Here is a 26,364-nt window from a genome sequence, read left to right as displayed (position 1 = left end):
TCACAGGACCCACCCTGGGCCCAGCACCAACCTGGTGGTGCAATACCTCAGACCTGACACCCAGGCCATCCCTTTGCCTGTCCTGGGTGAGGCTTCGCCAAGGGTCACCCATGCAAAAAATAAAGGAGCAGTTCTAGAACTTTCTCTTGGTTTTTCACGCTCTAGAACCTTCCCTTGGGTTCTCAGGTTCCAGAGCTTTTCCTGGGTTCTCACACTGCAGAATCTTCTCCCAGTTTTCACTCTCCAGAACCATCCCTCATATTCTCAGATTCCAGAACCTTCTCTTCAGTTCTCTTGGTATTTGAATAAAGATTCTGCTCCTCACTGGTGCTGGTGGTCGTCCTAGTGTCCTGATGTGTTTCGGGGACCTGGTGCACTGGGGGTCCAAGTGGGCTGGCCAGGTGCTGGCGTGGCACTGTGGCTACAGTCCTGGGGACAGGTCTGCAGTGAAGGAAGGGCAGCCAAGAACAGGCCATGTCCTGACCTTCCTAGGCCCCAGGGTTGTGTGCACAGTCCTGCCCTGGACATGACCTACATGCGGAGGCGCGAGGATCAGAGCTAAATGGAGGAATCTGCCGCACGTGGCCAAGACGATGCCACTCAGAATGAGACCTTGTATGCACCCCAACCTGGGGAGGCGACCCCTAGAAGGGGGGCTGCCCACTCTAGGGTTGCTCACTGTGGCACTTCCCGCCTCTGCATGGCAGTGTAGTGCTTTCCTCACAGGGACAGGTGCCCATCACAGCCAGGGGGCAGGGTGGTCCTGATGGGTGGGGATGCTGGCCCTGGGAATACGTGGACGGCAGTTCTAACTCCTTTGCGGACGCTGGCCAGGCTGCAGCCTTTCCCGCCTCTTGTTTGCACTGCCACCTGCTCCGGGTGGCTTATCGGCTCCCTGGCTCGGCTCCGCCCCGGCCAGGTGCAGCTGCCACGTTAAGTCCCTGGCCTCAGTCCCGCCTGCCGTCCTGGAGCAGCCAACATGCCAGCATTCCCGACCCTGCTGTGTCTCTGCCTCCCACTCTCGGCCGCTTTTTATTTCCACGCGGCAGAGCGCGAGGAGAAGTGTATCATAGAAGACATTCCCAGCGACACGCTGGTAACAGGTGGGTGAGGCGGCTGTGGGGCCGAGAGCGGGCAGCAGGTGCCAGTCACAGCAACCTGGCACAGGTGGCCTCCACAGCAGGTGCTGTGATTCTGAGGGTCGGCAGCTATTCCATGAGTGTGTGAGACAGGACAGCCGGGAGCGTGAAGGTGGCCATTTTCCATGGCTGAGAGGACGGCCAGAGCTTCAGACTTTACCCAGAGCCCGTGTCTCCCCCGGCTCAGCTAGGCCCAGCTGTCTCCTCCTGGGTGTGCTCGGCCACCTGGCTGCTTGGCCCCATTTTCCTGGAAAGTCCTGAGGGGCAGGGCTGTAGCAGGGGCGACACGGTGGACTTGGAGCTGGAAGAGCCTGCAAGGGAAGGTGGGGCGGGGGGCTGTGTGTCCTGCTCTGCCCAGACCCTGTCTGCACCGCGCCGGCTCCTCGTCCCCAGGGGAGATGTGTGCCCTGGCCTGGGCCCTGCTCTTTGGCTCGGTCTGTGCTGGCCGGCCCCACACAGCTGTATCCACTCTACGCAACGCCCACTGCGGCCACAGGAAGCAGCGGGACCGGATCAGGGCCTGTGGGAGAGGGGGAGCCGAGGGGGCCTTGTGGGTCAGTCTCAAGGCCAGGCCCCAGGAAGCCACTGTGGAGCCTGGCAGGGCTGTGTAGTGGGGCAGGGTGGGGGCAGGTGGTGAAGCGGAGGGGGAGGCTCCAGGAAGGGCAGGGGGAGCCAGGAGCCTCCACAGCCACGCAGAATCCTTGAGGAGGAGCAGCTGGTTCCAGGAAAGCGGAGGCTGGACCCCTGAGGATGACCCGTCCACAGCCACTCGGCATGTGGCAGCAGAAGAGGAGCTCAGGCAGCGATGTGGGGGTGACGTGGACAGAGAAGCAGGGCAAACGGTCAGAAATGGAGGCTTGGGGCAGGTGCCATTTGCGGCTCCTGCGGTGCGGATCTGGCTTCCCAGAGATGGACCCTGCCAGCCAGCGGCCAGGGCTTAAGGGGTTTGACGGGTTGGGTCACCAAAGCCCACCCCAGGCGTGTCTCCCCCAGCACCAGCCTGGGGGACAGGCAGCAGGCACCGGCCAGGCCTCCCTCCGTGGCGCTCCTGGTCCACTGGGACCGGCGAGGGGCAGCCAGGACTGGGCCGAGGGAGAGCACGTTTGAGGGTGTCTGCAGGGTGAGCGGCAGCAGAGGGCACCTGGCAACACAGCCCTCCATCCCGCTCCACAGCTGGCCCTCAGCACTTCGAAATTACTGCGCTTTTTTCTTTCCTCATACTATCTGAAAGGCAGGGAGACGGAGAGAGCTCTTCCGCCCGTTGGTTTACTCCCCAAATGTCCAGGCCAGGACCCAGCCGACCTAAGCCTGGAGCTGGGAGCTCGGCCTGGTCTAAGCTGAGCTGGGCCTGCTGGGCTGCGGCGCTCCCAGCGGCATTCTAACTGCTGCCCGAAGGGCCGCGCCGTTCCACCATTTTCCACGACCCCCTGCACGCTGCAGTGTCTGCAGCAGGAGGGAAATGGGGTGTGCCCACGCAGCCTGTGGCTCCTGACGCGCCTGTGAGCTTGGAGAAGAGCCCTTCTCACCCGAAGGGCTCCACGAGACGCACATCCTGCAGGCTGTGCCTCGCGCCTGCCCGGGGACCCCGCTGGCCTCCTGCGGGTGCCCCACTGACCTCACGCGGGAGCCTCCCATTCCGGGGCCCTGCCCGCCGACGGTGCGTCTCCTCTGCCACCTGCTGGCAGCGTTGGGGATATCCACTCCCTCTGGGTCGGGTGGTCAGCCAGTACTTGGGGTTCCACACAGCAGCAAAGACACCTGCTCCACTTAGATCCATCTCCAGGTCCCAGGTGGTGTGCTCCGGGACCTAGTTGAGCACGCATTGTGGGGGTCCCCTCACTTCAGGCCATCAATACGAAGCGCTTTCAAAAAGTTTGTGGGAGAGCCCAGCAGAATGGCTCAATGGCTAAATCCTCCCCTTGCAAGCGCTGGGATCCTATATAGACTCTGGTTCGTGTCCTGGCTGCTCCACTTCCCATTTAGCTCCCAGTTTGTGGCCTGGGAAGGCAGAGAAAGAGGGCCCAAAGCTTTGGGACCCTGCACCCATATGGGAGACCCACGAAAAGCTCCTGGCTCCTGGTTTCAGACCCGTTTAGCTCCAGCTAATTAAAGATTGACTTATTTTTATTAGAAAGTCAGATTTACAGAGAGATAGGAGAGACAGAAAATTTATCCATCCACTGTTCATTCCCCAAGTGGCTGCAATGGCCAGAGCTGAGCTGATCTGAAGCCAGGAACTTCTTTCAGGTCTCTCACGTGGGTGCAGGATCCCAAGGCTTTGGGCCATCCTCCACGGCCCTCCCAGGTCACAAACATGGAGCTGGATGGGAAGTGGAGCAGCTGGATTAGAACTGGTACCCACATGGGATCCCTGGGTATACAAGGTGAGGACTTTAGGCTGGGCTACCATGCTGGGCCCATGAATCAATCTTTTTTTAAAATGAGTTTGTGGAAGTCTGAGGAGGAAGGCTCTCCATCTGCTTGTTCATGCTCCTGAATGGCCACAGTAGCTGGGGCTGGGCCAGGGTGTAGCCAGCAGTGGGCACAGGGGCCATAGCACTGGGGCCGCGTAGGCGCATGAGCAGGTGGCTGTGTCACAGGTGGGTACAGGACTGGCTGCAGGCTCAGATTCAGGCTGCCAGCACTGTAAGCAGCAGAGTTACCTGCTGTGCCTCATGCCAGCTGAGCTTGCCTCGTAGTTGCATTTTCCGTGAGCTTGACCTACCCAGCAAGTGAGGGGTCTACATGACATGCATGATCAAGGATTTGTGTGACATAAATGGTCAGGGGTCTGTGTGACATGTGTGTGGTCAGGGTCTATGTGACACACACGGTCAGGGTGTGTGTAACATGTATGATCAGGGTTTTGTGGACACATGTGGTCAGGAATCTGTGTGACACACGTGGTCAGGGGTCTGTGTGGCACGTGTGGTTGAGGTCTGCATGGCCTGCATCTCTGTTTTGTGCAGGGAACTTCAAGATGCAGATGTGGGACATGCGCAGACATGACTTCCTGGAGTCGGCCCCCGGCCTGGGGATGTATGTGACAATTAAAACCCTCGACGAGGAGGTAGGGTGTCTGATGGTCACACTTGGTGCCTTCCCCTGTCAAATTTTATGCCTCATACTTCCCTGAGTGGCAGCATTTGCAGTTTCAAAGTCTGTGGAGCAAGACCAGTGCAAACCCCAGAAAGTGTCTGCCCTCGATGCTTTACACACAAGGTTTAAACTACCTCTTGGCAGGCGGGGCCCTGGGGTCACCCACTGCTCACACCCGGGTGCCCAGCTGGGCAGGTGGGACCCTGGGGCTCACCTGCCATTCACATCCAAGTGCGTGGCTTGTTTCTGATCCAGCTCCCTGCAAACGCAGCTCAGAAAGCAGCAGGTACGCCCCAAGGGGCTGCTGCACCCACGTGGGAGATCCAGGTGGAGTGGCCAGCTCCTGGCTTGGGCCTGGCCCTGCCCCAGCTGCTGTGGGCACTTGGGGAGGGACCCAGCAGAGGGAAAATCTCTCTCTCTTCCTTTGAAATACAATGAAAATGAAGGTTTTTAAAAATAGGAAGAAATGATGAAACACAATCCTTTCATGCAACTTTATTTTACAGACTTTCCCTTTCAGTGGGCCCTAGGAGGCAGGGTCCTGACATCGCACCAAAGCAAAACTGGAAGGTTTCTTAGAAAGGCAGCATTGGTAGTGGTTTTCTGTAAGGCATCCTGGCCCCAGGCAGCCCTGGCCCTGGTTCTGCTTGGTCTGCATGGCCACGTGCAGGGCATCACTTGGCTGCAGCCCGCCATGTCTGCCTCAGGGATGTGCATTTGTGCTCCCGTTGCCTCATCCATACCAGGGCGTCTTCCAGAGGCTGCAGGGGGAGGTGGTGCATCCGGAGGCTGGATGAGCGGAGGCCCAAACCGCGGGCCTGGCCGAAGTGCCAGCTCCCACCCCTGATGCCAGCCTCTTTCGGTGGTGACGGCTGCATTACACGGGAGTCATGGATTGAGATTCTGGCTCCTCGCTTTCACACTGTCCCATGAATGGGGGGTGAGCCAGTGGGTGAGTGCTCTAACAGGTACACTAGAAGAGGCCTGCTGGGATGCAGCGTGGTGGGCCTTGACCCAGTGCACTACATGGTGCCAGCCTCAGTCGCAGCTTGCCCCGCTGACCCCTTTTCTGATGAGTCCATTGCACTGTTTTTGACTTGCTTGCTTCCCATAATCCCTTACTTTTACTCCTTTTCAGCCATTGCTCTCCCTTCTGCTCACCTTGCCCTAGTGCCCGCTTCTCCCAGCTTCCGGATGGAGGAGCCCAGACTGCGGGCTTAGGTCTCCTCTGTGACATGTGCAAGGAATGCCCTCAAGCTCTCTCTTTGGTAAACTGTGTTTCTGTTTGTCTCAATATGCTCTAATTTCTTGAGCATTCTCCTCTTCATTGCGGGATTTTCCAGCAATATTGATTCTCACTTAATTACATTGTAATCTCAGGGCAGACACTGCATGACTTTATTCTTTTAAAAAGGTTTATTTTTATTGGAAAGACAGATTTACAGAGAGGACAGAGTAAAAGATCTTCCATCTGCTGGGTTACTTCCCAGGTGACCACAAGGGCCAGAACTGAGCTGATTCACAGTCAGGAGCTTCTTCCAGGTTTCCCATGCTAGTGCAGGGTCCCAAGGCTCTGGACCATCTTCTGCTGTTTTCCTGGACCATAAGCAGGAAGCTGGTAGAAGGCGGAGCAATGGGACAAAAACCGGTGCCCATGTGGGATGCTAACGACTGCAGGTAGAGGTTTAACCAGTTGAACCATTGTACCAGCCCCAATTTCATTCTTTTTAAACATCTTTATTTATTTTCATTTCATTTGAAAGCCAGAGACAGAGGGGCAGAGAGAGCCTCCTCTCCGTCCCCATGACCAAGTGCCCAGAGCTTCATCGAGGTCTCCCCTGTGAATGGCAGGGACCCACGGATTCAAGCTGTTACCTACCGCTCCCTTGGCAAGGTGTGAAGCAGTTCCAGTACTGGCAGCCAAGTGCCCTGATGTGGCATGCAGGCATCCCAGGCAGCACATGCCAGCCACTGTGCTGTTACACCATTGCCATTCAGTGAGGCATCTGCAGAGGGATTCTCTCTGTGGCCAGTAAGGCAGTGTTTTTTAACCATCTGATTCCTGTAGGCACTGTGCTGCCTTCACTAGGTGATACAGGGGAGATGTGTTGTAGGGTTAGATAGCAGACGGGCACCGTGGCACAGCAGACCAGGTCCTTCCTGGAGGTCCTCTGCGCAGGCTCCTGGCTCTGGTCCAGTCCAGCCTCCTGCTAGCAGGTGTTCCGGGAGGCTGCTGGCAGAAGCTCAGGATGTGGGTGTCTGGGACATGGGTGGCTCATCCAGATGGGCTGCTCACTAACTCCTCTGGCCTTTGTGGGCGTTCCGAATGTGAACAGTGGATAGATTTCTGTCTGTTCTCTCTCTCTCTGCCTTTCAAATAGATAAATGAATTCCCCCCTTCTTTTAAAAATTAAAAACAACCCTAACAAACTGTGGGCCCCCTCAACCCTAGGTGTTACTGTCCAAGTTATACGGACCCCAGGGGACCTTCTTCTTCACCTCCCACTCGCCGGGTGAGCACACCATCTGCCTGGTGTCTAACTCCACGCGGCTCGTGGCTTTCGGAGGCAGTAAGCTGGTGAGTCCACGTACCCTGCATCTCTGTTAACAGGCACAGCATCAGCATCATTCAGGCAGGACATGGCAAACTCCTGTGCTGGGGCTCACCGGAGGCCTGCTCCTGCCCTGCGCCCAGACCATGGTGCTGTAGCAAGAGAGAGCTGGGTGGAGCTGCGGGGGGGGGGGGGGGGTGCACTCAGAGTAGAGCCCCAAGGTTGAAGAAAGGGCTCGGAAAGCCAAGGCCGTCGGGGAGGGCCACGAACTGTGAAAAACAGGTAAGACTCAAGGCCAAATTAGTGAACACGAAGTGGGGATGGAGCAGGTGGATTGGTGCTTTCACATGAGAAATGCAACTGTGTGCCAAGAAGACGTCCTAAGTGCTGATCCAAGTGCTCCAGCCCCCAGGCTCTGGTGTGGGAGATAGTCAGGGGCCACAGAGGTACTCTCTGGCTGGCAGGCTCTCCTTCAGAGCACACAGCACAGCGGTGAGGACAGGGTGGTGAGAGACAGAAGTGCAGACCCAGTGGTGGAGGGAGCACCCACAGTGTGTGAGAGGAGGGGCGGGGTGCACAGGCCAGCTGGCAGCAGGTGACAGGGCCCCGCCTCCTCTTGGTCTTGCGCAGAGGATCCACCTGGATATTCGAGTGGGGGAACATGACTTCGATGCAGCCTTGGCTCAGGCGAAGGACCGGGTGAATGAAGTCACCTTCAAGCTTGAACATCTGATGGAGCAAGTGGCACAGATCCTCAAAGAACAGAACTACCAAAGGGTCAGCCTGCCCTGCAGCCCCTCTCCCCCTGCCAGGAGCAAGGACACCCAGCTGCCAGGCCCCCAGCCTTTCTGCAACAGCATGGGTACCAGGGAGTGGGCAGAGAGCAGCCACTGTCCACTTCTGCTGGACCTGGGTGGCAGGGGTGGGGTACGCCTTCACCCTCACTCCCTGTGTCCAGCAAAGTGCCGCCCTGCACGGGGTGGGAATGGTGTGTGGATTTCAGCATCTTCTTTTCTTTTGCACCAAGAGGGCTGTCTGAATTCCATCTTCCACCAGCTCTTTGAGAGCCTTGAAGGGGCTCAAGTGTGTCCATTTTCCAGACCACACATGTGGTCTATGGGAATCCCCTCTCCAGAGGCTCTACCAGGGATGCTGGCCACATGTGTGCTGAGTCCCACTCTGCCAGCCGCTGGCCTTGGCCATCTCAGCCGAGAGACGAGGCCATCTGGTGAGGCAGGTGAGGGCTGGCGCGATGCTGGGACTCCAGGTACAAAGGCCCTTTCCAGCGGTTCATGCTGGCTTGCTTGGGAAAACATAGCTTGATGGATCTGACCCCGGATATTTTTTTTTAAAAGATTTATTTATTTTTACTGGAAAGTCAGATATACAGAGAGGAGAGACAGAGGGGAAGATCTTCCGTTCGATGATTCACTCCATAAGTGGCCGCAAGGGCCAGAGTTGCGCCAACCCAAAGCCAGGAGCCAGAAGCCTCTTCCAGGTCTCCCACATGGGTGCAGGGTCCCAAGGCCTTGGGCTGTCCTCCACTGCTTTCCCAGGCCACAGGGAGGGAGCTGGATGGGAAACAGGGCAGCCAGGATTAGAACTCGTGCCCACATAGGATCCTGGCGTGTGCAAGGTGAGGACTTTAGCTGCTAGGCTACTGCATTGGGCCCGGCCCTGTGTGCTTTGTAAATTTGATTTTTCCCCCGTACTTGACTAAGCTGCCACCTGCCTCTGATACTGTACCCAGAAATAGCTTTGAATGCATTCACAGTCCACTGTGCTTCAAAGCTGTGCTGTGGGCACCCGAGGAAACTAAGCCGCTGTCTCTGCCACACACAGGACCGCGAGGAGAGCTTCCGTACCACCAGCGAGGACACCAACAGCCACGTGCTGTGGTGGGCTTTTGCCCAGACGTTCATCTTCGTCTCGGTGGGGCTCTTCCAAGTGAAGCACCTCAAGGACTTCTTCATCACCAAGAAGATTGTTTAAATCCCGCCCCGAAAGGCAGTTTCCGTGGGAATAAAGCTGGGAGCGTGTGCTGAGCTCAGCCGTACCAGGGCCTCTGCATAGCTCGCTCCCACCGCTGCCTGGCCAGGACCCACACGCGCTGGAAGCCATCACAGTCCCGTCTGAATCGTGTCCGGGCCGTCCGGGCACAGCCGCGACCCTGGCACGTGGTCACAGTATCTGCTCGCCCCTGCCCTGTCCGAGTCCACTCCTCTCAGCCACGCGGCCCCTGGCCCGCACTGTCCCAACTCCGGGTGGGCACGGCCACCTGGCCCTGCTGGTCCTTCACTGCGGTGCCTGCCCTGGGGCCTGGGCCTCGCGTGGACGCCACACCCAGAAGGGCCTGGGCCTGGCGTGGACGCCACTCCCGACATGGGGCCTGGGCCTTGCACGGAGCTCGGTGCGCTCGGTGCTCGGCAGGCCGCGTGGGCGCAGGCGCAGTGTGCCGGCGCGTGCGCGTGCGCAGGCGCGGGGCGGGCGGCATGGCGGCCTGGGTGTTCTGCAACCGATGCTTCCAGCCGCCTCACAGCACGTCGCGCTTCAGCCTCACCAACTGCGGGCACGTGTACTGCGACGCGTGCCTGGGCCGGGGTGAGGGCGCGAGGGGCGCGGGGGAGGTGGTGCCTGGACAGTACAGCCGGGGTGAGGACCAGGGGCATGGCGCGAGGCCGCAGGCCGCGGGGTGTCGGGCGTCCCCGGGCTGGCGATGGGAGCGGGGTGCACGCCTCGGCAGCGTCATGTCACCCTCCTGGGCAGGTGCCTGCAGGGTCCGGGGCGGGGATGGTGTCTCAGGTGAAAATGTGTCTGTCTCCTGCACAGCCGCCCTACCTGATTAGGACCGAGGGTTTCTATACTGCCTACTCCACAGCCCGCAGGGCTCCGCACTCCCGGCCTGCTGGTCAGCAAAGACAAGGGACAGGGTGCACATGGACGCTGGGCAGGGGAGACGAGGGACAGGGTGCACATGGATGCTGAGCAGGGGAGTGGCTGAGGGTCTGGGGCACATGGACGCTGGGCAGAGGATGAGGGTCAGAGGGGCACATGGACGCTGGGCAGGGGAAGGACCGACAGCCGGGGGAACACATGGACGCTGGGCAGAGGAGTGGCTCAGGGTCTGGGGCACATGGACGCTGAACAGGGAAGATGAGGGTCAGAGGGGCACATGGACGCTGGGCAGAGGCCCTGTCAGCAGTAGCAGGGTACACTTGTTCCTAGCTTTGTCTTCCTTTCTAATCGGTGTCTGCTCTGCAAGCACCCGCTGCCTCTGGCACTGGATGATCTTCCGAGCTTCCCTGGAGACTGTGTTGGTCTCAGGATCCTTGTCATCATGGCAGGCGACTTCCTCTTGTGGTGTCAGTTCCTCCTGCTCATCCAGAACAAGTGGGCCTTTACAACCAGCTTTGTTAGGCTCTTAGTGCCTGGCCTGGGTGTGGTGACCAAGCCCAGCATCTGCAGCTGTGGGAGGGCAGCATACCAGGACACTGTGGGACCAAGATTTTCAGATGGGGAGACTTGAACCTTCTGCAAATTGACTAAAGGGGCTGCCCCAGAACACCACTGTGCCTAGCGCTGGGGACACCTGAGATGGGCTGGTCTTAGGGGGAGGGGTACTGCCTTGTGTGCTTAGCTCTAGAAGAGGGGCCCAGGCAAGGAGGGATCCATAAGGACTTCTGGTCCCTTGGGAGATGGTAAGTATGTGTTTGAACAGGCACCCTGGATGATGGGGAAGGACTGAGAGCTGACTCAGTGGTGGCAAACGCTACATCTGTGCTGGCCCCTCAGCCCAGGCTTTCTCCTGTTCATGGCTGCAGGGCAGAGTGGGCCAAGGGAGGGTTAGGAAGGCAGAGACTATGGTATTGGTGCTTGCACCCTATCTGAACCAGCCAATGGAGGGAAGCCCAGGACAGGTCAGGGAAAGTGTGGGAGTGTTTCCATGACACTCTGGGTGTGGTGAGGACCAGGCGTGGGCAGAGCAGGACCTCAAGGTCCAGGGATGTCCCCGGGGAGGGACGGAAAGATGGATAGGGAGAACAAGGCTGTTGGCCAAGGCCCTTGAGCTCCAGGTTTCCAATCTGGTACTAGAATTTCATGGAGATGGTGGAGAGAAGGGGGTGGGGTCCCAGTGAGGCTGGGACAGGTGAGAAGGGGTGCGTCACAGTGAGGCCTCACAGGTGAGAAGGGGTGGGTCACAGTAGGGCTCAGTCAACGTACTGGATGCCAGCAGGCACTACCTACTAACCTGAGTTCCTTGGCCTCCGACCTGTGGCCACGTGAGGGCGTGGTCTGCGCAGCACCAGGGACACCTTAGTGTGTTGTGGAAGGAAGAGGCAGAGGGTGCCCACTGCGTGCTGACCCACAGCCTCGTGCTGTGTGTACCCTGAGAGCACCAGTGTGACCCTGTGTGTCTGCCACAGAAACACTAGCATCAAGTCTGCATCGGTGTTTGTGTGACATGTTGAAATTCCCTTTGTTTTACAGGTACAAAGGATGAATGCTTGATTTGTAAAGTTCCTTGTCGTACTGTTTATCTTTCAAAAAATGTAAGTTGCCATTTGTAGAAGCTGAATATCATGAGCTCCTTTTAGATGTGAGAGGAATTGTGATCCTTTGTGGTTAAGAAGGTTTCTGTTGTTCCTCTAGGTTAATTAGAGCTTGTGAGGTTAGGGGGCAGGGAAGCACAGTTGAGACCTGGTGTTCAGAGCCGGCGTGGCTGCCCAGCCCTGCTTTGGCCTATGCCGGGCGTGTCGCCCAAGTCCACTCACACACCTGGAAGGGAGTGATTCCCTGTGGTTTATTGCAGGTGGTAGGGATGGATTTCAGAAAGGGTGTGGGAAAATACAGCTTATTTTGTTGTCCCGAATTAAGAAATCCTTGCATAATCTTCTTTTGTGAACATTTTGAAGTTCCTTCTTCTCATGCATGAGTTTCATTTTTAAAAATATTTATTTGGACCCTGCCTAATGGCTGAAATCTTGCCTTGTACCCTATGGGTGCCAGTTCTAATCCCAGCTGCTCCACTTCCCATCCAGCTCCCTACCTGTGGCCTGGGAAAGCAGTAGAGGATGGCCCAAGGCCTTGGGACCCTGCACCCACACAGGAGATCTGGAAGAGCTCCTGGTTCCTGGCTTTGGATTAGATTAGCTCAGGCTATTGTGACCACTTGGGGAGTGAACCAGCGGATGGAAGATCTTTCCTTCTCTATTTCTTTCTGTAAATCTACCTTTCTGATAAAAATAAATAAATCTTTTCTGTATATATTTATTTGGAAGTCAGAGCTTCAGAGACAGACAGAGATCTGCCCCTGGCTCTCCCCACAGATGGTGGTGATGGCCAGGGTTGAGCTGGGCTGAAGCCAGGAGGTCCGGCCAGGTCTGCCCATGGCAGCAGGAGCCCAGACACTTGGGCCATCCTTCTGTGTTTGTGCCAGCCGTTAGCAGGGAGCTGGGTTAGAAGTGGAGCAGCTGGGACTTGAACCAGCACCCTTGTGGGGTGCAGGCAGTACAGGCGGCAGTTTTACATGCTGTACCGCAATACTGGCACCATTTCTGTTTTGCACCAAAATTATCATTTAATTCTCTTTTTCGCAAACCTTTTGAAATGTTCTCATATACATCATTAAGAAAGTTAAAGTGAATTTTGATTATTGCCACCATTTGCTTTTGTTCTATCTATAAATATACCCATATAACTAATTTGTTGTTGATATAAACCGCAGTTTCACATGATTTTTTACACCTGTTCTCCAGAATATGTGTGTGATGCAGTGTTTAAATGCCACCTTCTGGTGACAGGTAGAGCACAAAGTTATAATTCCAACAGCACAGACAATCACAATGAGCTATGAAAATGTCCATCTCCACTTTCTGGAAGTGACTATGGCCAGAAGGTGGTCTGCCATGTGCATTGTGACTCATCTACATGCAAAAATACTGTATCCTGGGCCCCCAGCCCTCCCAAGTGACCCCACCAAACCGCTACAGGAGACAGTTTCACTGCTTCATGCTGGTGACACTGCCTCTGGCTAAGGCTACAGAAGTTAGAACCAGGGACAGAACTGAGTGTGTTCCCTTGGGTGGGAAGTGCCTGTGCTCCTCCCCCTGCCAGTGTGTGGCTGGTCACACACTTAATGACAGTGCCCGCTATGCTGCCCCCTGGCCCTAGGTGCAGGTGGCAGGGGATGCCAGGTTCAACGTTTGAGTTTTTCTTTATGTTTCCTGGTGACTGAGTAAATCCTGCTTCTCTGTGACACTGAAAATCATTTCTATTCTGTCTTTATTTCTTCCATAATTGAATAATTATTTGACTAATTAAAATTTTTTTTTGAAAGGCTGAGTTACAGAGAGACAGGGAGAAAGCTCCTCTATCTGCTGGTTTGCTCCCCAAGTGGCCACAGCAGCCTGAGCTGAGTTCATTGGAAGCCAGGAGCTTCTTCTGGGTCTCCCATGCAGGTGCAGGGTCCCAAGGCTTTGGGCCATCTTCTACTGCTTTCTCAGGATGCAAACAGGGAGCTGAATCTAAAGTGGAGAAGCTGAGACTAGAACTGTTGCCTGTATGTGATGCTGGCACTATGGGTAAAGGGTTAGTGTGTTACATGATAGTTCAAATGTCTTTCTTTGGGGCCTGGTGCGGGGTGGCCTAGCAGCTAAAGTTCTTGCCTTGAACACATCAGGATCCCATATGGTTGCTGGTTCTAATCCCGGCACCCCTATTTCTCTCTCTCTCTCTCTTTTTTAAAGATTTATTTATTTAGTGGAAAGTCAGATATACAGAGAGGAGGAGAGACAGAGAGGAAGATCTTCCGTCTGTTGATTCACTCCCCAAGTAACCACAACAGCCGACGCTATGCTGATCCGAAGCCAGGATCCAGGAACCTCTTCCGGGTCTCCCACACGGGTGCAGAGTCGCGAAGGTTTAGGCTGTCCTCACTGCTTTCTCAGTCCACAAGCAGGGAGCTGGATGGGAAGTGGAGCTGCCGGAATTAGAACCGGCGCCCATATGGGATCCCAGGGTGTTCAAGGCGAGGACTTTAGCCACTAGGCCACTGTGCCGGGCACAGCCCTATTTCCCATCCAGCTCCCTGCTGTGGCCTGGGAAAGCAGTGAAGGACGGCCCAAAACCTTGGGATTCTGCACCCATGTGGGAGACCCGGAAGAGCTCCTGGATCCTGGCTTTGGATTGGCTCAGCTCCGGCCGTTGTGATCACTTGGGGAGTGAATCATTGAACAGTGGATCTTCCTCTCTGTCTCTTCTCCTCTCTGTATATCTGACTTTGCAATATAAATAAATACATTTTTTTTAATAATCTTAGTTTATTAGGGTACAAAGGGTCATGGGCTACAGGGTGAAAGTGGGTAATATCATTGTTTCCACACTAATATAATCATTTTGCCCTGTATCTAGGGTTAGGGGAGTAACAAAGGGGAAAGCCCCACCCTACCTCCCACCCATCCCCCATCCCCAACATGAGGCGCGCTCCAAGGGTCCTGCTCATACAGTTTTGATAGTTCATCAGTTCTGGATTGCTGCCAATCTCTCCGTCCCAACCGTAATGGAACCTATTCAGAGTCCACTGGCTGACAGTCTCTTGATGGTTGGGGTTCCACGATCAGCAGTTCAGTTGGAGAGATATCCAAAGAAACTTCATCTGAGTTGATCCCAGATCTGATTCTTGAGTGAGTTTGCTAGTACAGACTCCAACACTGTTCGTCACACCAATCAGCTTATGCATATGCTGGTCGTTGCGATTGCTGGGTCCATTCGGCTTCCAGCCCTGTCTTCCTTGTGAACCAATGGGTGTTGTAGTCCAGCTCGATTCTACCCACTTCATACTCGGTCTTCATGCAAACCAGTTGGAGCTGCAGCCTAGTTGAGGCGACTCCCCAAAACCCCTACCAGTTCTGCCCCCTACCCTGGTTCCCATGCTTGCCAGTATGCACTGCAGGCTTGTCCAGTCTGTCCCACATCCCAAGTAGCTCTCGCACATGTCAATGGACATTGAAGCCTGGTTCAACCCAACCAACCTATTATCCAGCCCATACACCCACTGGCAGGTGCCTTTCTGTCAAGCCACCCCTGCTCCTAGCCTGGGTTTCGTGCTGTCCAGTGAGGGTGGTAACCCTGAGGGAGGTGCCCACTATTTCCCTACTAGGCCACACCCACTCCTAGAGTATGCAGTCTCCAGGTAGTTTTGGCATTTGACTTGTCAGAATTGGCTCCTAGTACCAGCCTCTGCCAGCTAACACTGTGGCTAAGCCCAAACACCCCTCAACCCACTCTAATTTTAACTTGCACCAGTCAGAACAGTCAGCTCACCGTGAGGCCCACAGGTGCTATAGCCCTGCCTAGTCTGAACTGCCCCCATCCGTATTCACACTTTCCAATGGAAGTAGTTATCCAGCAGGGGTGCCCACGTTCCCCTGTTGGCTTTGCCTCCTCCCTGATTGTCACATGTGCTGGTTGTGTGCTGCAGCCACATCTGGTACGGCTCATCTCACCTTGGCATTACTTGTTGTGTACTGGTATGTGTTGCAACCGAACCTGGCTCGACCCACACTCTGTTCTGGTGCTCGGATTCACCAGAAGGTAATGTGAACAGATTCAGGCTGGTCTGCCCCCAACCCATGCCATGTGTATGCCAGTGGGATAATTTTCTTTTTTTTTTAAGATTTATTTTTATTATTTTTTGATTGGAAAGGCGGATATACAGAGAGGAGAGACAGAGAGGAAGATCTTCTGTCCGATGATTCACTCCCCAAGTGAGCGCAACGGGCCGATACTTTGCCGATCCGAAGCCAGGAGCCTCTTCCGGGTCTCCCACGCGGGTGCAGGGTCCCAAAGCTTTGGGCCGTCCTCGACTGCTTTCCCAGGCCACAGGCAGGGAGCTGGAAGGGAAGCGGGGCTGCCGGGATTAGAACCGGCGCCCATATGGGATCCCGGGCGTGCTAGGCGAGGACCTTAACCACTTGCGCCACCGCGCCGGGCCCCAGTGGGATAATTTTCATTGCCTGTTTTGGGTTGTTCCCTATTGTGCTTCTTGCGCTTACCTGCATGGGACTGTGTACTGCCAGAGAAGTTGCCCGGGCTCCTCCACCAGAACCTGTCCCAATGCCAGTTTTCGCGCATACCAGTGGGTCCATGAGCCAGCACTACTCAGTTTGCCTGCTATCCTAGGAGGAACAGTGGCTTTTCCTGCCTGGCCTCCGACCCAAGCTGGTTCTTGTTGTTGGATATTTCAACCCAGCCATGGCTCTTCCATACCCCTACCAAGCTCACACATGGTTCAGTAAGGGCTGAGACCTAACCTAGTCTGTCACACAACCCTCCCCGGTCCTCTAGAGCACCAGATGGTGTTGGAATTTGGCCCGGCTTGGTGCTTCCCATCCCAGTCCACAATTGTGCCAAGTGAGATTACGATCGTATCCTGATCAGAATGTAGCCTCAGTTCCAGCCCATGCGCTCCTTGGTGGGAAACTCAACCCAGCTAGGGTGTCCTGTTATTTCCCCAACCGGGCCTCTGCCCTGCCATAGAGCAGGTGTAGGCCGGTGGTTGTTCTGTCTCCACTTGGCAGAGCCCCTCACTTGTCGTGGCCCCTTGGATGCTGTGGCTTAGTGCCTCTGCCTCACACAGATCAGTATGTGCAAGGACCTACCTGGCATGAGCTGTGCTCCAACCTGATTTCTGTTACTTGTGAGTTAAGGTTTGTTCAGCCCTGCCCCTTCTGTCCCCTTCCAGTGGCAGCCCGGCCCACCCCACATCCTGTTTAAAGATGCACATTTGGGTGCTGCTGCCTTGACCTACCCTGACTGTTGTGGATTCCTTTACCCATGAGTGATGGCAGATGGCGTGGTCACACCTAGCTTAGACCATTGCAACCCCAGCTTGGGAACTAACCCGGGGGACTTGTATTCCAAAGGGTTGGGCCCACACAACCCCACAGAGCCTACCCCCAGCCCAAGTTCTCTTGTGTGCTGGAGAGTGTCTTGATTTGCCAAATGTGACCACTCCACAACTCCAACACTCAGTCGGGCAATGGTACCCAACACTGCCAAAGAGGCCCCCATCCATAGCTTTGGTGTGGGCTAGTATATGGTGATCAGTGATGTTCTATACTAATATCCCGTCTCTGTATTCATAATTGAGCTGTTGCATCTGTCTTACTAAAATTATCTTCTGGACACTTCCCCCAAACCACTAGGTCTTGGTCCCCTTGCCTGCTTATATCTTTCATGACACTGTCACTGAGAATACCCGAAAATTCACTTTGCACCTACACTCAACCTAGTCTTAGTCATGAGTGACCCAGGCAGCAATTACATATCTTGAAAACCCCAGAGTTTGCCCTTCCGGGCAGCCAGCAGGCAAAGCCTGGCACCACTTGGTGCACTGGCCGCCCTGGGGGAGGCCGAGGACTCGTTCACTGCCTTGTGGCAGTGTCTTTGGCGTGAGTCCCCCGCATTGGGTCCGACCCGGCAGGGGCACTCCCCACAGTCGCCACACTGCAGGGAGCGTCAGTTGCCCCCAAGCCCAAGGACCGAACTCCTCCCAAACTCCCCCAGCCGCATGGTCTTAGCAGCTGGGCGGAGCTAGGAATTTCCACCCAGTTCCCAAGTTCCCTCATGGCGGACTTACCCTGAGGGAAGAGCTCTCTTGGGTCCTGGGGGAGGCCGAGGACTCGTTCACTGCCTTGTGGCAGTGTCTTCCTCTCTGTCTCTTCTCCTCTCTGTATATCTGACTTTGCAATATAAATAAATACATCTTTTTTTTTAAATGTCTGTCTTTGGGGGCTAGTGCAGTGGTTCAACAGGCTGACAATCCACCTGTGACACTGGCTCCCATATGGGATTTGGTTTCAAGTCCTGGCTGTTCTGCGTCCCCTCTGGTTCTCTGTTAATGGCCTGGAAGAGGCGGCATGGAATGGGAGGCTGTGAGCTCAGTTTGAGGCAGTGAGTTGATGTGAAGCTGTGAGTTCATGTGAGAGTTGAAGTGGTGTTTTCTGGATGGGTTGTTACTTCATGCTCCTGTGAGAGCTGACCTGTCATCCACTTTTCAAGTTGTACATCTACCTTATTTTTGTTGGAAATGATTATTGTGTATTTTCATAGAAACCTGCTTTGCGACTGCGTTGTGACATGGTCAGTGAAACTTCTGTGGCACCAGCCTGCATGTGAGTGTTGCTTCAAGTCCCAGCTGCTGCAGTCCGATCCGATAGAGCAGCAGAGTGGGGGGCCAAGTGCGTGGGCCTCTGTTCCCTCATGGGACACCCTGAGGAAGCCCTTTTGGAACTGGCTCAGCTCCAGCTGCTGTGGCCGTAGGAGGAGTGAACCAACAAATGAAAGCTCTTTCTCTCTCTGACTTTGAAATAATTAGGTGAATTGTTTGTTTTAGTCAAAGCAAGTTAGATTGGCCTTAGTGTAGCCGTGATGCCAAGCTCAGTAACAGGTAGGACAGAGGAGGGCCTGTCCAGGGAGGTGAGCTGCTGGGCTGGGGCCACTCGTTACCCTGTAGCCTCGGCAGACCTGCCATCTGCACACTGTGCTCTCAGGCCTGGTCCCTGGAAACTTGGGGATGCCACAGGGTAGCCTCCAGTGACACCCCTGTTACCTTGCCCCCTTCCTCACCTAGGAATTCAGATGGCAGCCACAGTTTGTCAGCTGGGGGGAATGAGCCTGTGCGTGGTGGGCACCAGAGAGCTGAGGGTCTGAGGGCAGTGCCCATGGCTGCTGGCCGTTGCTTGCTTGTGGTTCTGAGTCCCGGTGGGCTCGAGTGGGCTCATTTCCCACATTTTGGCTTCATAAAAGGAGTAGGATGTTGTTTATAAGATTGGAGTTATTTCTTACATGCTTGACAGGATTAGAGAGTAACTCTATTTAAATCTGGGAAATTTCTTTTTCTTTCTTTCTTTCTTTTTTTTTTTAATTAGAAAGGCAGATTAGCTTCACAGGGTTAGGAGATACAGAAGGATCTTCCATTGCTGCTTCACTCAGCCACAGCCATCAGAGCTGAGCTGATCTGGAGCCAGGAGCTTCTTCCAGGTCTCCCACATGAGTACAGGTCCCAAGGCTCTGGGCCGTCCTCCGCTGCTTTCCCAGGCTATGAGCTGGGAACTGGATAGGAAGTAGAACAGCCAGAATAAAAACTGGCACCCATATGGGGTCCTGGCACTTGCAAGGTAAGGATTTAGCCACTGAGCCATTGTGCTGGGCCTACTTGGAAGATTCTTTTGGGAAAGTTTTTAACTTGGAATATGATTGTTTTATTAGCTTTAAGACTGTGAGTTCCCAATTCTTGGGTTAGTTTACAGAAGTTACATTTTTCAGGCCCGGCACAGTGGCCTAGCGGTTAAAGTCCTCGCTTTAAACACCCTGGGATCCCATATGGGCGCCGGTTCTAATCCCGGCAGCCCTACTTCCCATCCAACTCCCTGCTGTTGTCGTGGAAAGCAGTCTAAGGATGGCCCAAAGCCTTGGGACCCTGCACCCACCTGGGAGACATAGAAGAGGTTCCTGGATCCCAGCTTCGGATTGACTCAGCTCCGGCTGTTGTGGTTACTTGGGGAGTGAATCAATGGACGGAAGATCTTTCTCTCTGTCTCTCCTTTCTGTACATCTGACTTTGCAACAAAAATAAAATAAATCTTTTTTTTTTTTTTAAGATCTATTTATTTTATTGGAGAGAGACTTGGAGTGATTCACTCCCCAAGTGAATGCTATGGCCGGTGCTGCACCGATCTGAAGCCAGAATCCAGGAACTTCCTCTGGGTCTCTCACATAGGTATAGGGTCTCAAGGCTTTGGGCCGTCCTTGACTGCTTTCCCAGGCCACAAGGAGGGAGCTGGATGGGAAGTGGGGCTGCTGGGATTAGAACTGGTGCCCATATGGGATCCTGGCGCATGCAAGGCAAGGACCTTAACCATTATGCTATTGCACCAGGCCCAAAAATAAAATAAATCTTTAAAAAAAAAAAAAAAAGAAGTTACATTTCTGTAGGAATGTGCCTTCTGCCTGCATCTCCAGCTCCCTTGTGAAGGAGTCGGTTGGTCCCTCAGTGTGTCCTTTTGGTCCTGGTGGTAGCAGATTTTTTTTTTGAAGATCAGGTGCTTGGCCTCAGATTTGCTTTTTTTTTTATTCTTCTTTACTATTTGGCCTCAGATTTCAATCTTTCCTTTCTGATGTTTATTTACACTGTAGGATTTATCTTTTAGTTGTGAAATTCCATTGGTTTCTCATCTGACCAAGTGTTAGCCTGAGCTATTTAACTTGTAAATGGTCATCTTTGGTAGTCATTTCTGTTAGCTTGCATGATGTGCAGCACCGAGGGGAGTGTGCCGGTTGTTGAGTTGTGTGGGGTGGCAAGCATGTCACCCGCAGAGGGCAGCACTGGACATGACCTATTGCTTGCCAGGCCCACAGGCCGGAGGCTGTGGAACCAGGTGCCCCCGCGCTTAGAACCCCCAGCCTTTGGAACTGTGAGAGCTAGACTGCTTGATAAATTACACAGCCTGTGCTGGCATTCACAGCCACACAGCGCCTGGCAGCGGTCACCGGAGGCATCTCTGTGGTGTGCAAAGCCCGGGTGCCCTGCCCGGCCTGACCCTCACCGTGTACATGTATGTCCTTGGTGTGTGCTTAGCTTTTCCCAGAGATGCTGTGTGGCTCAGGTCTGCTGGCTGCACCATCTGCTTTCGTCTGAAAAGTGCTGCCTCCCCATAGTTACACCTTTCCACTTGAGACATGTTCCATTGGGTCTAGGATTCCTTGCTGAAAATTGAGGCTGTTAGGATTTGGGAAGTATTGGGGTCCTGTCTGTTTTTGTTTTCCCACAGTGGCTGCTGTGTGTGTGTGTGTGTGCGTGTGTGTGCTCACTGAGTGGCTGCTATGTGTGTGTGAGTGTGCACTCACCGAGTGGCTGGTGTGTGTGTGTGTGTGTGCTCACTGAATGGCTCTGTGTGTGTGTGTGCACTCACCGAGTGGCTGTGTGTGTGTGTGTGTATGTGTGTATGCACTCACCGAGTGGCTGTGTGTGTGTATGTGTGTGTGTGCTCACCGAGTGGCTGCTATGTGTGTGTATGTGTGTGTGCACTCACCGAGTGGCTGTGTGTGTGTGTGTGTGTGTGTGTGTGTGCTCACTGAGTGGCTGCTCTGTGTGTGTGTGTGTGTGCGCTCACCAGTGGCTGTGTGTGTGTGTGTGTGTGCTCACCAGTGGCTGTGTGTGTGTGTGTGCGCTCACTGACTGGCTGCTGTGTGTGTGTGTGTGTGTGTATGCACTCACCGAGTGGCTGTGTGTGTATATGTGTGTGTGCTCACCAAGTGGCTGGTGTGTGTGTGTGTGTGTGTGTGTGTATGCACTCACCAAGTGGCTGTGTGTGTATATGTGTGTGTGTGCTCACCAAGTGGCTGGTGTGTGTGTGTGCTCACTGAATGGCTCTGTGTGTGTGTGTGCACTCACCGAGTGGCTGTGTGTGTGTGTGTGTGTGTATGTGTGTGCACTCACTGAGTGGCTGCTATGTGTGTGTGTGTGTGTCTGTGCGCTCACCAGTGGCTGTGTGTGTGTATGCGCTCACCGACTGGCTGCTGTGTGTGTGTGTATGTGTGTGTGTGCTCACCGAGTGGCTGCTATGTGTGTGTGTGCTCACCGAGTGGCTGTGTGTGAGTGTGTGTGTGCGCTCACCGAGTGGCTGCTATGTGTGTATGTGCTCACCGAGTGGCTGCTATGTGTGTGTGTGCTCACCGAGTGGCTGTGTGTGTGTGTGTGTATGTGTGTGTGCTCACCGAGTGGCTGTGTGTGAGTGTGTGTGTGCGCTCACCGAGTGGCTGCTATGTGTGTGTATGTGTGTGTGTGCTCACCGAGTGGCTGTGTGTGAGTGTGTGTGTGCGCTCACCGAGTGGCTGTGTGTGTGTATGTGTGTGTGCTCACCAAGTGGCTGTGTGTGTGTGTGTGTTTGTGTGTGTGTGTGCTCACCGACTGGCTGCTCTGTGTGTGTGTCTGCTCGTACCTCTCCCGGGCCAGCCTCCGGAGGCCGCCTCAGCAGCCTGTCTGCTCGCCCGTCCCTTGCTGTGTGCGGGCTCTTTGCTGTGTGCAGTGACTCGGTCCCTGTCCCACAGAGGACTGAGCTGTCTGTTCTTCCTGGCACGTGTGTTTATGTTCTTGGGTGACAGGCACACACATGTTCATACACACATATGTATGTGTATTCATGCATACTCGCTGAATCATGTTACAGTGTGCACGTGTACGCATGCATATACACATACATGTGCTGTGCCTTCACATGTACACGTCCATTCACCGAGAATAACATGCGCTTCATGTCTGCAATGCACATGCATGTATGATGCACACGTGCACATGTGACATCTCCATGTGCATACAGCTCATGGGACAGTCATCTCTGCTCTCTGACACTCAGCATGCCCGAGCTCCTCTCAGTGCCTTCTCCCACACTGGGTCGCCCAGGGACCCTGGTTCTGTTCATGTGTTCCATGCACGGAGACGCAACCTCGTAGGCCAGGTGCGGGAGCCCGAGCTGAGCCCGTGCTGTGGAGTAGGAGTGTGTAGCTGGCCCGTGCTGAGCCGCACCCCACCTGGGGCCCAGCTCGGGGATGTCCTCCTCTGAGCTGATCTGGCCTGCTTCCTGTAGTTTCTTAGAGATCCTGGGCCATTCAGGCTGCTAGTTCTTGGTTTGTCCCATGAAAGAAGGGTTTCCCCAGATCTCAGCCTGCCGTCATCTCTGTGGGGTTGGGGAGCGGGAGTGGGTGATGGGCTGGTTTCAGGGGGCTGTGCTGATACTGCTCTGAGTATAGAGCTCACCCCCTGCATTGTCGAGGCCTACCACTGGTGCCCCATGAGAGGGGGCACAAGGAGGTTGGCATCTGTCTGGGGAGTCTCAGAATGCAGACATGCCCCCCGTTCCATGCGGGGCAGCTTTTCACAGCTCTTGGCATGTCAGTGGTGGGCGCCTGTTTCCACTCCCTGGTGTCTCCAGGCCCGAATGGCGCTCGCCGTGCGCCATGCCCAGGCCTTTGCCCATGTTGACTGACCCTGCCAAGGGCCGTTTCCACTAGACTGTGTGCTTTGCCTTCACAGGGTACGTGACCCAGAGGGGCTCTACCCAGCCCGCCTGCTTAGCCTCCCAGCTCCTGTGCTGGATGGCCCAGGGTGGCAGGCGGTGAGCTGTCACTGGTGGCGCTGCCCTGCCAGCGCCCACTCAGGGCTGCTCTCGGCATCAGACAGGGGGTCTGAGTCAGCTGTGATGCGCCTGCAACCCTGGTTTTTGACCAGTGGCCTGCGACCAGGAGCCGTTTGTTTTCTCTTTCAGATGGACACAGAGATCCAGGCCTTCTTCCAGGGCGTGGACAGCCTGTGCAGGAAGTACGCTCAGGAGACGGCGCAGGTGAGTGGTGTCCCCGGCCCTGCAGTGTCTGCTCAGATCAGGTCACTCGTGTTTGTGTTTTTGGGGTCACAGTCAGTGCTAAAGTGAACTCACCTTCCAGAGACTGTCACGTGGGTTGTTGTGGTTAATGCGAGGAACAGGGTTAGTGCTACTTTAGAATGAATTAATAAAGATTTAAAATTTTTTCTCAGTCTTGATTTCTAATGGGTGGGTACTGACAGATAAGATCCACCCTACGCAGCTCTGTGGGCTCCTCGGTAACTTTCCGAGCTGGTCTGGGGACGGGCATGATGTGTGCTTACGCCACCATATGCAGCGTTGGCGTGCCATGTCGGAGCGCCCACGAATCCTGGCCACCTCTCTTCTGATCCAGCTCCTTGCTTATGTGCCCAGGAAGGCAGCAGATGATGGGCGAGTGTTTGGGATCCTGCCCAAACGTGGGGACCTGGATGGAGTTCCTGGCTCCTGGGTTCAGTCTAGCCCAGACTTGGCTGCTGCAGCTGTTTGGGGAGTAAACCAATGGACAGAATATATTCTCTGTCCCCTCCTCCCTTTCCCTCTGTTCCTCCCTCCTACTTTTGTAGCTGTGCCTTTCAAATAATTAAATAAAAGCTTCCTTGGGCTCTGGCCAAGGAGCCTGCCCTAGGACAGCATTCCAGAGTCTCCTGAGCAACTGCCCGCCTACCCTGTGGGCTCAGGGCTCAGGTCAGTTACAGCTTTGTATCTGCGTGACTCACCCAGGACCCCTTGTATCTTAGAGCCAGGCCAGCAGCACAGTGGGTTGGGGCCTCAGCTCTAGTGTCGCCAGCAGCCCGCACACCTGAGTTCTTTGTCCTGCAGGCTGGTCCTGCTCAGGCCTCTCCTTCTTGGGCCAGTCTGCAAGCTTTGCACAAAGCACACCTGTGCTGGGGAGCCCCTCCTGGCTCTGAGGCTCTGGTCCCACACTGGCTGTGCTTCCTGAACCCTAGCTTCAGCAGTCACTTCATAGCCATGCTCCTGTGTCAGTGTGGAAGGCTCTTGCTGGCAACGCCTGCCCACTCTGAGCCACAGCCTGTTAGTTCCCAGGCGCAGAGGCAGTGGTACCTAGGCTCTCCATCAGCCGTTCAGGTCCATCCTCACAGACCCTCCTGAGAAATCAGGGCTCCCAGCAGCCACCCCTCGCCCCTGCCCAGCGAGCCTTCCCTGGGCCCTCGTCCTTGCTGCAGCAGGCCTGCCTTGCCTAGGGACAGTGCCATGGATAAGCCCCAGTCGGCCCTAGAGGTCTGCTCTGCGGAGGTCCGTCACGCCCGTCTCAGCAGGCCTGGCTGGCTCTGAGGTCGCCTCTAGGAAGGGCAGTACCGGACCCACAGCTCTGGCTTCTCCTGCTGCAGTCCTGTGGTGGCAAAGCCAGGGTTGGAGCCAGCAGGTGTGTGGCTGTCCTCTGGCCGTGGTGGGGAACATAGAGCCAGGCCAGCCACTGGACATGTGTTTGCCAGAGGGGTTGGGGAGGTGCACTGTGGGTCTGGATGTGGTGCTGTCCTCACCCTACCCAGGGCGCTACTGAGAGGGGCCCCGGCCCCAGTGCTGGGGTGTCCTTTGCAAGTGGCTGCGAGTCTCAGTGTCCCACTTCTCATCTGGGTCCTTGTCTCCCAACGCATGGAGCTTGGGGGCCACTGGTGTCCTCCTACCTACCTGGAGTCAGGTCTGCCCCACCTGTACTGGACTGGTGAGCCCCATGGGCAGCTGCACACTGCTGTCCTATGACTGTGGGGTTGGGGAGAAGGGAGGCAGATCCGAGATGTCGACTGGACGGTGGTGCAGCCCCAGCCAGCCTCATGCGTGGGCCACGCACTGGGAGGGACAGAATGGCAGGATGCAGAGGGCAGGGGCTGGCAGGGAGGGAGCCTGCCTCTGCCTGGCGGTCAACCCTGAGCCCAGCGCCGAGCCTCTTCTGCTGACCTGCTCAGTGTCCACAGCTGAGATGTGTTGTTTTCTTAGATTTCGGAGTTCCAAGAAAAGCACAGGAAGAGATTATTAGCCTTCTACAGAGAAAAGGTAAATTGGCTTGGCTTAGTTCCTTTTGAATTCTTTAACCTTTTTTGTTTTTAAACCACGTTTATTTCATTTTATGACACAGCTTCATAGGCTCTGGGATTCCCCCAGCCCCTCCCCAAACCCTCCCCCCATATTGAATTCCTCCAAATTGTTATAGTACAGATCATAGCCAGTCATGATTCCTTCATTGCGGGAATAGCCCATGCAGAGTCTAGCATCTTATTGTCCAGATAAATTCAACAGTTTCATTGGGAGACCACCCTGGGTTTGAAAGTAGAGCTGGCAGAATATCATCTCTGATGAAAAGCCACTACACAACTTCAACAACAAGTTACAACATCATGAAGTTAATTGATGTGGTATTGAGTGACCAGTATGTTAGAAAATGCAAGTTTTTAACCATATCCTGTGACTACTTCATTGACATCTCAATTATAGTTTATATACAACTGCTGCTATACACCTTAAAATAGTTATAGGGTACTATTCAGCTGTCTCATGTCTATTTTCATTTATATGTTTAGCAGCTTAAAGTATTCAGTGTGATTTCTACTGAACTACATGAAATTTAGGATAGTCCAAATAGGCTTATACCTCAAACAAGTGATATGTTAACAATTGAGGGGCAGAACAGTTCTAGGAGGGGTGTGCAGAGAAATCTTCAATACCCCAGTGAGGAGTAACTAATCTTTGTGTCCTATCTAGTTAGGTATATGGGAGTCCAAGCTATTTCCTGTCTGTTTTAAGCTTTCCTTATTGGTCTCTGTCTATCTGATTTAATTTGGGGGGACTCCAGAGTGACCCTGCTGGTAATTGCAAGAGAGGGTCGGGAGCCAAAAAGTTGGAACTAAGTTAGGACCAGAGAAAGCTCCTTTCCCAGCATTCTTAAAACTTTTGGTTTAAATGTCGCTTGTGAGCCAAACTGCTCTTCCAAGAGGTAGGTTACTGACGGAAGAGCTGTTGTCCTTGGCACTTCCCGTGATAGGCGTGCTGCCGTTACCCCCTGCCCTGCACACCTGGCTGAGGGGGTCACAGCAGGACCTCTCCCCTTGGGCAAGCTCTGGGATCCAATGCAGGCCCCGTGGAAAAAAGGTGGTATGGGGCCTGCTTCTCTCACTGCTAGTTTCTAACTAGAAGTGC

General features: G+C 54.7%; 2 protein-coding genes across 2 annotated transcripts in view; both read left to right on the top strand.

The window, feature by feature from the left end:
* The first annotated feature begins 979 nt into the window (after positions 1 to 979).
* On the top strand, positions 980 to 8,840 carry LOC121146734 (transmembrane emp24 domain-containing protein 11-like). The gene is made up of 5 exons (XM_040966304.1): positions 980 to 1,103; positions 4,109 to 4,209; positions 6,691 to 6,816; positions 7,421 to 7,567; positions 8,633 to 8,840. Exons 1-5 carry the CDS (start codon positions 980 to 982, stop codon positions 8,780 to 8,782), a joined length of 648 nt encoding a protein of 215 aa, XP_040822238.1. The 3' UTR covers positions 8,783 to 8,840.
* A 442-nt stretch (positions 8,841 to 9,282) lies between these two features.
* RNF212 (ring finger protein 212) overlaps positions 9,283 to 26,364 on the top strand; it is a 28,555-nt gene continuing 11,473 nt past the window's right edge. The window contains exons 1-4 of the mRNA XM_040966303.1: positions 9,283 to 9,391; positions 11,279 to 11,340; positions 23,116 to 23,190; positions 25,168 to 25,224. Coding sequence (XP_040822237.1) covers positions 9,283 to 9,391; positions 11,279 to 11,340; positions 23,116 to 23,190; positions 25,168 to 25,224 — 303 coding nt within the window. The remainder of the gene's footprint in view (positions 9,392 to 11,278; positions 11,341 to 23,115; positions 23,191 to 25,167; positions 25,225 to 26,364) is intronic.

Source organism: Ochotona curzoniae, unplaced genomic scaffold (assembly GCF_017591425.1).
Source record: "Ochotona curzoniae isolate NIBS_2020 unplaced genomic scaffold, NIBS_Ocur_1.0 scaffold_4505, whole genome shotgun sequence".
Classification (NCBI taxonomy): domain Eukaryota; kingdom Metazoa; phylum Chordata; class Mammalia; order Lagomorpha; family Ochotonidae; genus Ochotona; species Ochotona curzoniae.
The sequence above is the reverse complement of the archived record's forward strand: the minus strand, read 5'-3'. Positions and strand labels throughout refer to the sequence as shown.